We start from the raw sequence: 10,503 nt of genomic DNA, 5'->3' as shown, positions 1-10,503 counted from the left end.
AAAACAAAAGCAAAACCAGACATGGATCTTAGAGGCTACAGAGCAACAGATGTTAAACAGGAATAAATGTGTAATTATAAACTGTGACAAATTATAAACACTGAAAGAAAAGAAGCTATAAGGCACATGTAACTGAGATATGACCTGTGCTGGGTTTCAGGGAAGGTTTCCCAGAGAATAGGACTTCTGAGCTGGGATTGCTTATTTACTTTCATGGTGCCTCAGTTTTCTCATTGGTAAAATGGGGATAATACCACTCTTTTAGACTCATAGAGACGTTGTGGGAAGAGTGATTATGTACATGAAAGGTTCTGAAAAATGCTCAGTGTACCTAAAAGTGAAGGTGTTGCTCTCCAGCCAGAGGCAGCTGTTCCCTGGTTTCTATATCTGTCATCAAGCCAGGCATTACTCAGGCACTTAAACTGCAGACTGGACCTTTGATCATTTTCCTTCTCCTTGCCAGGCAGCTGGACTCGCCGCATAGAACTGGGGTTAGCCTTGATTCTGCTACTCACATCTAGTGTGAATTTGGGTAAGTTCCTTAACTACCGAAACTCACTCTTCTCATTTGTGCAGTGGGGGCAATAATGTTATCAGCTCACGGCTTAAATCTTGTAAAGCACTTAGCATAGTGTGTGGCTCATCCTTACTCCTAAACCAGTGTAGCTACTGTTATTGTCATTGTTATCATTGCTAATTATTAACTCTTACCAATTAGTCATTTGGTCATTTTGGTCCTTCCATTCCCACTGTCACCAGCTAATCAAAGCCCTTGTCATGTGACGATTGCCATCGTCTCCTAATCAGTGTCCTGCTTTGGCTCTCCTGTCTCTAGTTCATTCTACACAGCTTCCAGAGTGAGCTTCCTAAAACACAGTGCTTCGCATATATTTCCTCTTTTTTTTTTTTGATGTTGTCATTGAAAAAAATATTTGCAGCTCATACCACAAAGATCTGAGCTTGCTAATATGGAAAGATGTCTTTGAAAATTTATAATAAAACAACCTACAAGTGGATAGAAAAGTGGAAGTACAAATTCCAAAAAGGAAAAAAACGAATGGCTACTAAACATGAAAAGATGAGCAGCCTCACTTATTATAAGAGAAATGTGAATTAAAATTGCACTAAATTCATATTTTACTTGTCAGGTTGAACAAATTCGAAAGTTTAATAACACATTCTGGCCAGGATGTGGGGAAATAGGCATTTTCTTATATTGCTGGGGAGTATGAATTGGTGCAATCTCTATGGATGGCAGTTTGGCATTACTTATCAAAATTACAAAAATATATATCCTTTGACTCAGCAACTTTATTCTGGAAATTTATCCAGCAGATATATTTACGCATACCAATGACGTATGTACAAGATTATTCATTGCAGTATTGTTTGTAGTAGGAAAGGACTGGAAACAACCTAAATGTCCATCAATAGGGCACTGATTGAATAAATCATGGTACACCTCTTCAAAGGAATACCATGCACTAATATGGGAAAATCTCCAAGATATATTAAGTGGAAAAAAGCAAAGCGTAGAACTGCAGGGATAGTGTGTGACTTTTCGTGTGGGGATGGGGATAACATGTATACACTTAAACTCTGGTAGGCACACACGATATTAATAGCAGTAGATACCTGTGTTGGGAGGGGGAAGAGGCAGATAGGAGGCAAAGTTAAGAGGGTGGCCTTTCACTGTATACCATTATGTTTATATTTTGATTTGTGAACCATGTAAATATTCCCTAATCAAAAGATTATATTAAAATACTCCTATTACTCGTCCATTAATGTATTGAGCACCTACTATGTACACTGGGGATACAAATGTGAAAGTAGTTGTGGTGTGATGGAAAGTTCACTGAACTTTGATTAAAATACCTGATTCAAATTCTGACGTTGCTTCACACTAGCTATGACTCTTGGCACATAGTCAGCATGCAACAAATATTTGTTAAATGACTTTGTGGTTGAAGTTACTGAACCTTTCTAAGTCTGTTTCCTCCCATATAAATGGGCATAAAGATGCTTCTTATCTCACAGAGGCATGGTGAAGACAAATGATAGAATGTATCATCAATTCTAGTAATAATTAATGATAACTATTATATATGGTAGGCACTTTCACATTCATTATTTCCTTGACTTCTCACATTTATTCACTCATTCACTCATGAAGAAATGGAAAAACTAAGAGGAACAGTGATTTGCCCAAGGCCTCTCTGTGAGTTACCTTCTGGTCTTTCTTTATTGCTACCTCCCCATGATGCACTACACAATAGAAAACACATATAGCAGGTGCTCAGGGAATTTTGAAAATCAAGGAAAACCAATATAAGTTTTATTACTGTTCTCAGTGACACTCCAGAGCAGCGGAAAGTCATAAATGCATTTCTGATCATTCAGTTTGGAAATATAACAGCTGGCCTGTTTGACATTCACTGCCCTAAACACTTTAGGAAAATCCAACAAAAATCAAAAGTTTGTACTTCTAATGAGGTAGGGAAGATAAAAACCAACCCACAAAAACAGCCATAAGGAAAATATAAAAACTCATTCTTAAGAATGCTGCACTTATAATCTTGCAGATTTGTCAACAGCTCTTTCTTAGGATGAAAAGGATATAAAATATACCCAACATGGCACGATTTTAAAAACATTTTGTTGGAGTAAAACTTACATGAAGAGCAGTGAACAAACAATATCGATAAAGTGAGAGACAGTTAATTTTTATAAAATAATACACATCTATGTAAGCAGCACCTGGATCAAGAAATAGAACAGGCATACCTCGTTTTATTGCACTTTACTTTATTGTGCTTCATGGATGTCGCGGTTTTTACAAATTGAAGGTAAGACCCTCCACCAGCAAAAAAATTACGGCCCACTTTATTTTGATACTCACTTTATTGCAATGGTCTGGAACTGAACTGGCAATACTCCGAGATACACTTGTAGTCCCAGCACCTAGAGCCCCCTCTGGTCTCTCTTTCCATCTCTACCCAACCCTCAAGATAATCACTACCTTCACCTTTAACATCATTGATATATTCCATTTGTGTCCAGCTTCTTTCATTCAACATCATATTGTGCAAGTCTTGCATCTTGTAGAGCACAGATGTAGTTCATTCATTCTTAGTAATGGATTGTATTCTACACGGTTTATTTCTCTTTCATTGATGGACATTTGGGTTGTGTCCTAGGGGGCTGTTATAAAGAGAGATGCTATAAACATTTTTGAACATGTCTTTTGGTGAATATATGCATACATCTCTGTTGGGTATATACCCAGGGATGAAATTACTAGGTCACAGACTATCTGCTAATTTAGCTTTAGTAGATAATGCTAAACAGATTTCTAAAGGGTTACACAAGTTCTCTAACTTTAGCCATTCTGGTGGATGTAAAGTATGATCACATCGCAACTTCAATTTGCATTTCTGAGGTGATTAGTATTTGAGAACTTTTTCATGTGCTTTTTGGGGGGGGGAGTGGGGGGCTTTTTTTGAGAAATGCCTGTTTATCTCCTCTTGAGAAATGCCTGTTGAAATGATCTGCCTATTTTCAACTGGATTTTCTGCCTTTTTCTTGCTGATTTGTAAATGTTCTTTATACATTCTGTATATAAGTCCTGTTTTGAATATATGTGTTGCAATGATCTTTTCTCTGTGGCTTGCCATTTCACTAATAGTGTCTTGATGAACCGGAGTTCTTAATTTTAATGTTGTCCAATGATCACTTTTTCCCTTTATAGTTAGTACTATATGTATTTAAGAAGACTTTGCCTACCTCAAGGCCATGAAGATATTTTTTGATATTCATTTTGGATAGTTTTATTGTTTTACTTTTTACACGTAGATTTAAAAATCTGTCTGGAATTGATTTTTGGGTATGATATGAGGTAGGGATCAAGGTTCTTTTCTCTCCATGTGGGTGTTCAGCTGATCTAGCATTGTTAACTGAAATGACAAACCATCCTTTGACATAAATCAAATGATAAAGCATCTTTGACATAAATCAAGGACCGTATAATGTAGATCTGTTTTTGAACTCTATTGTATCGGTCAGTTTGTCTATCCTTGTTGCCAGTTACTATTTCTATAGCTTTATAATAGGTGCTGATATCTGACAGTATTAAGTCCTCAGTTGGCTCCAATTTTTCATCCCACCAAGCCATCTGGTACTGAAGTGCCACTTTTACTTCCCACTTTGCTTTCAATATGTCCAGGTGAGTGTGATGGATTTGCCTGTTCTCCTGGCTTAGTTATTTGTGGTTACCTGCATCTTTGTGCCACCAAAGCCTTTTAAACGGAAAGCTAGCCAGGTGTCTGCAGTTGAGCAAAGCACATCTGTTGAATAATCAAATAACGCGGGGAAGGGGGAGGAGTGGATTCGGAGGGGTCGTCTCTCCAAAGGGGTACAGTGAGGAAGTGGTCGATCTACATTTGAGGACTGTCTTCTCGGAGAGATACGAGGAGAGCCAAACTCTAAAATCTGAGAAGAGGTGTGCAATGCGAGGTCAGCGCATGTAAATGTCGTGGGGGCGGGGGGGGGGGGTTCCGCCAGGCGGCGCGAATCGGCTCGCTGGGGTGGGGCCGCCAAGCCTCAAATCACCAGTTGAGGGCCTGAGCGCGCGCCGCCGGCTCAGAGCCGCGCCTGCAATTCCCGAGGCCGGAGCCAGAGCCGCCCCGCGCACAGGCGAGCGGCGCCGACCATGAGCGGTCCCTGCTCCCGCAGCAGCCTCAGCACCGCGCCCGCGGTGCGGAGCCTCTGAGCCCCAGCCCGAGACCCCGGCGCCCAGCGGGGAGGTGAGTCTCCACCGCGCGCCGCGCCTCCCGCGGGGGTGCTACTCCTCCCCGGGCGCCAGGAGTCCCTCGGCATGGAGGACCGACTGGGAAGTTGTTTTGGAGAAAGTTGGGCTACAGGGAAAGCAGAGCCGGCGCCCTCCCACAACCCCCAGCAGAGTTGGTGTTTGGGGACGGGAGTGGCTGAAGTGGCGACCGGACTTGTGCCCTCGGGGGCCTCTGAACTGAAATCTCTGGCTGAGATTTCCCAGACCTGGCCCCGGGCGGGAGGCGCCCAGCGACTTGGGGCGAGCATCTCTGCTCTTTGCTCCTGATTGGCATCTTCCCGGGTGCTGCCCTCTTCTGAACCCCTGCGGGTCCAGGTTGCTCGTCCGACCGCCCGTCCTCGTCCCTTCCCTCTCTGCCCCCAGGCTGGAGGGGGTCAGGAGACGCGAGGGCCAAGGGGCTCCGCTGGAAGCCCTCGGCTTGGAGGAGGAGAGTTTCTTCACTAATCTCTTGGAAAGTTTGCAAAGAAAGCGAAGGAGCCTGCCGTGTAACTGTTGACAACATCTCCCTCCCTCTCTTCCTTTGTTGGGAATGAATAGTTGGTTGTGTCGCTCCCTCTGCGTCGGAGAGGGGAGGGAAAGGGAGGTGAAGGCAGGGGAGGGAGGGAGGGAGGGACTGACTGACGGTGGGCGCGACAGGAAAGAGGTTCGGATCTCAGACCGTCTTTCCTTACTGGCTGAGGCTGCCAGGACTTTAAAGGTTTGATCAGGTGTAGACACTTGTCGGGGAGAGATCCAGCGGGCTCCCCAGCAGCTGGCGAGGCGGCGTGTTCCATGGGGAACACCGTGGGTAGTGGCTGGGATTTTGCGGGGGTGGGGATGGGGTGGTGGTGGAAAACTCTGTTTTTGATGTTAATTCGCTTGAAGCAAGGTGCGAAGGGGAAAGACCGGTTGCCTAACTTCATGTCTGCTTTCCCCTGAAGCCAACTGAGGTAGAAAATAGAGCCAGGCATTCAGATTCTTTTAAACCTTGACTCTTATCTCCCAAGGCTCCGCAGATCTCTCCAAGGAAAATACTTTGGAGGAGGGAAGGTCAGTTTGAGAGCGGATAATCTCCCTGCGTGTTGCCAAGGACAGGGGAGAGATGCAGGAAGAGAGGGGAGGTCTTGGGGCTGGGGGCGGGGCTCAGTAGAGTGGGATCCAGAGAGGAAGGGGCTGCCCAGTTAATGCGAAAGCCACACGCCAAATGGTTGGACGCGGATGTGCAAGGGGGTGAATGCAGTATAACGTGAACAGCTCACCACCACCCCCACTCCACCTTTCTCTAAACTGCTGCTGAGAAGCCTGACATTTCTAGAATGACTAACCAAGATCTCCATGGCTCTCTATTCATAGAGAGGGGACAGCTTGTCGAATGGATGCTAATCTTAAGAACCTTATCATGTAAATCCTGTACTGTATTGCTCAAAATACAATCCATGGAAGAATTATTCATACTTCAATCATTTGGCTAGACTTCATACGGTTACTTCAAAAATAAAGTGATACTCTTAATTTTTAAGCCCAAGCAAAACTTCATTGTAAGTGGATAAGCCAATTTTATATATGCCATCTCCTTTTGCTGACTCTGAAGAGAAGATACGAAAGTACATATCCAAATTGTAAATTCTCTGTTGTGGTCATAATGGGGCAGTAGAGGCAGTTATGTTTCTAGAGTTTAAAATGTTATAGAAAGTTCTTAAAGCCCACATCATATGACCATGTATGAGTTTGACTTGAACATATCTCACTTAAGAAGTAAAACAGAAAAATCTAAGCAAGTGGGCTGTTTACCTCTGCCTTGCCTTCCATGTGATCAGTTTAAGACATCTTGGTAAAGCAAATGATCCACATGCTATTCACAATTATTTCAAAGCAGAGCCACTAACCAGAGTCAAAAAGTTGGTGTGGGTTGGGGAACTTGTTAGGCTTGCTCTTGTCCCTATTGAGATTTCAGCTTTTTGAATGTTCACATGGGTCTCATTTTCGTATCGATACACAGAGTCTTTGACCTTTGTACAGTCATGCCCCAATTACCCACAGGGATGCGTTCTGGGATATGCCTCATTAGGTGAGTTCGTCATTGTGTGGACATCATATAGAGCAGTCACACAAACCTAGATGGTATAGTCTACTACACACTTAGGCTATATGATATAGCCTGTTGTTCCCAGGCTACAAACCTGTACAGCATGTTACTGTACTGAATATTATAGGCAATTTTAACAATGGTAAGTATTTAAGTATCTAAACATATCTAAACAGAAAAGTTACAGTGAAAATACAGTATAAAAGAAAAAAAATGATACACCCACATAGGGGGCACTTACCATGAATGGAAGCTTATAGGGCTGGAAGTTTCTCTGGGCGAGTCAGCAGTGAGTGGTGAGTGAATGTGAAGGGCTAGGATGTTACTGTACACTACTGTCGACTTTAAACTATAGGCTACACTAAAATTGTAAAACAACACGAGATTAAATCAAGCACATGAAAAAATAACGCAATCAAGAGATGGGGTAAACACAAGATGTATGAGTCTGCTGCTAGTATAACACGACATACTGTCTTACAGCAAATCTTTTTTTTTTTTAATAGAGTGCACTCTAAAATAAGGATAAAAACTATAGTATAGTAAATATACAAACCAGTAACGTGTCATTTTATTATCATTTTCAAGTACTATGTACTGTACATAATTGTGTGTGCTATACTTTTATACGAATGGCAGCACAGTAGGTGTGTTTACACCAGCACCACCACAAACACATAACACTTTGCATTATAATAGCTATGAGATCCCTAGGTGAACACTTTGCACATCACTAGGTGATGGGAATTTATCAGCTCTATTACAATCTTACAGTATCACTGTTGTACATGTGGTCCATCGTTGACCAAAATGTTATTATGTGGCTCATGACTATATTTCAAGATCTGGCACTAGACTGAGTCAAGACACTGTGTCTGTTTACCTGCACAGTGGAGAGAGGTGAAATCTGGTAGCCAAAGTCTCACCTGGGCTTTTCTTTTAAAGACTACATACATGCTCACTTGGTGTGCCATGTGTGTGCCTGTCTCTACATCCTACTTGGTGTGGTATGTTTACATCTACTGCTTTAGGTTAAAACATTTCCCTACTCTTTTCTGGCTGCAGGCTTCCCCAGAAGCAGTGACTTCATTTGGGAACTCTCATCTCATTGTAATCGAGATACAATGACAAGCAAGACAGACATACAATACATGCCCTGCTTAAAGGAGACCTGCTATTTATTGAGTTCTTGCTCTATGTCAAGGGCTTTCCAAACACGATCAAATTTACTTTTCACAGCACACCTATGCAATAGATATTATTAATTCAGTTTTACTAATGAGAAACTGACTGCCAGAGAGGTTGAGTATCTTGTTCCAGGCTATACAGCTAGTAAGTCAATGGCAGAGTAGGAATTTGAACCTCTAAGTATCTGACTCCAAAGCCAAAGCTGAGTCAAACCATGTTTGATTTAAAAAAAAAAAAAAAAAATCAAACAATACGTAAGTACATAAAGGAACAATACATAAATACTGGGAACATCAAGACAGAAACAGCTCCAAGTGGAGAGAACATTGGAGCCAGAGACTGGAGACTTGGATTTAATTTAGTCTCCACAGTGCACTTCTAACCATGTATTCCCACCCCAAGCCCTTTGCATTTGTAGAATCCCCTGCCTGAAACTCCATTTCGATCTTTTCTTCATTGATTCCTTCTTTTTTGTTGTTTTCACATTGTCATTATAACCTCTTCAAAGAGGCCTTCCAAGACCACTGTAATCTAAAATAGCCCTCCATCCCCAGCAAGTATGTTCTATCATTTCATCCTGTCTTGTGTTCTTTAGCACTTACCACTGGGATATGACCTAGTCTGTTTCCTTGTCTGTGTTGGTTGGACTCTCCCACCATAATGTCAATTCTGTGAGAGCAGGACCTTGTCTAGTTTATTATATCCTCAGCCCTGGCATGTTGTAAACCTCAAAGAATATATATTGAATGAATGAACATTAATTTTCCTTATCTGGAAAAATGAAGGGGCTTGATTCTCTGAGATCCCATCTACATATAACATGTTGAGATTCTGCCTAGTGGTCACATGTGGTAAGTGGCTTTTCTGTCAAAATGGAAAGTACTTGAACCTAGATTCCAGCTACACACCATGCACTTCTATCCCTTGGATTTCCCCTAGACTCCTTGAGTCTGGAAAAATCAAAAGTAAATAAAGCTCAAGTAGGAAATAGAGCTACCCGAAAGCTTATAAATGAGCTCCTCCCACCTGTAGTTCCTCCTCACATCCCCTGCCCCACTTTTAGTTTGTTTTATTTTATTTTTTTTAAAGTTATGTCTCCAGACTGGGCCCGCCTCCCTCATCACTGGACTGATTCAAGCTTGACACAGGGCCCAGGGCTGAGCCAGTCTTTCCAAGTACTAGGCACAGGACAAAGTTGTTTTTTAATAGGGGAAGAGTTCCAGTTTAGAGGCAGCCAGTTGTAGAGAGCCTGGCCTGCATATTTCCAATTTGTCTGCAGCCGAGAACTCTTTCAAAACTTCAACTTGGATGATCTTCTCCCTCTAGTTATTAAACTCTGCTTCACATCCTTCAGGTCAGCATCCCTTCCTCAGAGGAGCCATTCTTGGCCACTAGATTTATCTAGACCCTGGTCCCCACTCTGTGGGAATCACCACAGTATGGTAATTACTTACTGTCCACTTCCTTCACAGAGTAGTAACCTCACGAGGACAGTTGTTTGACACTGTCCTCACACCCAACACAGTGCCCACCACATAGGAAGCCCCCTTAAATGAGTATTGAATAGAAGAATGAATGAATGCTTCTACTGACTCAATGGTATTTCTTCATTGTCATTCTATTCTGGTAGACAAATCTGAGTGTAAGTTGCTCTATACCAAAGAGACTCGCTTATCCAGGAGTTACCAACCCTGTCTCCACGTTGGGCAATACTGGGGAACTTTAAAAAGACTCCTGCCAGGGTCCTACCCACTGAGATTCTGATTTCGTTGGTCTGGATGGTGGCTTGGATGTTGGGACTTTAAAACTTTCCAGAGGCTTCTCGATGTGCAACCAGGCCGAGAACCACCAGTGTAAGTTTTCAGAACTCATTCCTTGCTTTTGTCCTTATAGGTTGGAAGCGGCCACAGTGAGAGAGAGTAGGAATATAATTCATGGATATTGTATGGTTCCTGACAGTTTAAGAGGTACTTTCACACCTGTTATCACATCTGATAATAACAAGCTAAGGGATCTACTCTCTGGTTTAAATATTCCCTTTATGTTGATGACTCTTAAAAATCTACATCATGTCCTGGCTCCTAACTGCTCATGCCAGTATTTAACCTTATACAGCAAACTGTTCTATTGGTACCTCACACACAACAGCTCCTGTGATGGGCTTGTTACCCACCTTCCTGCAGTGGTCCCCTTTTTATACTACTTGGTGTGTTACAGCATCGCACCATCCTCTCGTGGCTGTGGCCTCTGTCCTGTCAGCCAGAGGCTCGAGATCCTAGCTCTTCACTGTCCCTCCTTCCCCTTTCTGCAGCCAGTGCCCTAGGTCAAGATCTTCATCGTTTTAGCTGGCATGTTGCCATCAGCCTGACTGGCCTCTTTGCCTCCCTTCTCTCCCCTCCAG

At 42.7% G+C, this 10,503-nt stretch overlaps 1 protein-coding gene across 5 annotated transcripts in view; it reads left to right on the top strand.

Moving 5' to 3' along the window:
- BCAR3 (BCAR3, NSP family adaptor protein) overlaps positions 1-10,503 on the top strand; it is a 203,505-nt gene that overhangs the window by 90,314 nt on the left and 102,688 nt on the right. For 2 of the 5 annotated variants that reach the window (XM_011355669.2, XM_023528123.1), the window contains exon 2: positions 464-532. The exons of 1 other annotated variant lie outside the window; for it this stretch is intronic. Coding sequence is in view for 1 of the 4 variants with exons in the window: in XM_023528122.1 (XP_023383890.1) it covers positions 10,048-10,069 (22 nt within the window). In the remaining 3 variants the exon portion in view is untranslated. Of the gene's footprint in view, positions 1-463; positions 533-4,636; positions 4,806-10,045; positions 10,070-10,503 lie in introns of those variants that run through there. 2 more of the 5 variants (XM_011355672.2, XM_023528122.1) reach the window with 2 other exon arrangements.

Source organism: Pteropus vampyrus, unplaced genomic scaffold (assembly GCF_000151845.1).
Source record: "Pteropus vampyrus isolate Shadow unplaced genomic scaffold, Pvam_2.0 Scaffold22, whole genome shotgun sequence".
Lineage (NCBI taxonomy): Eukaryota > Metazoa > Chordata > Mammalia > Chiroptera > Pteropodidae > Pteropus > Pteropus vampyrus.
The sequence above is the reverse complement of the archived record's forward strand: the minus strand, read 5'-3'. Positions and strand labels throughout refer to the sequence as shown.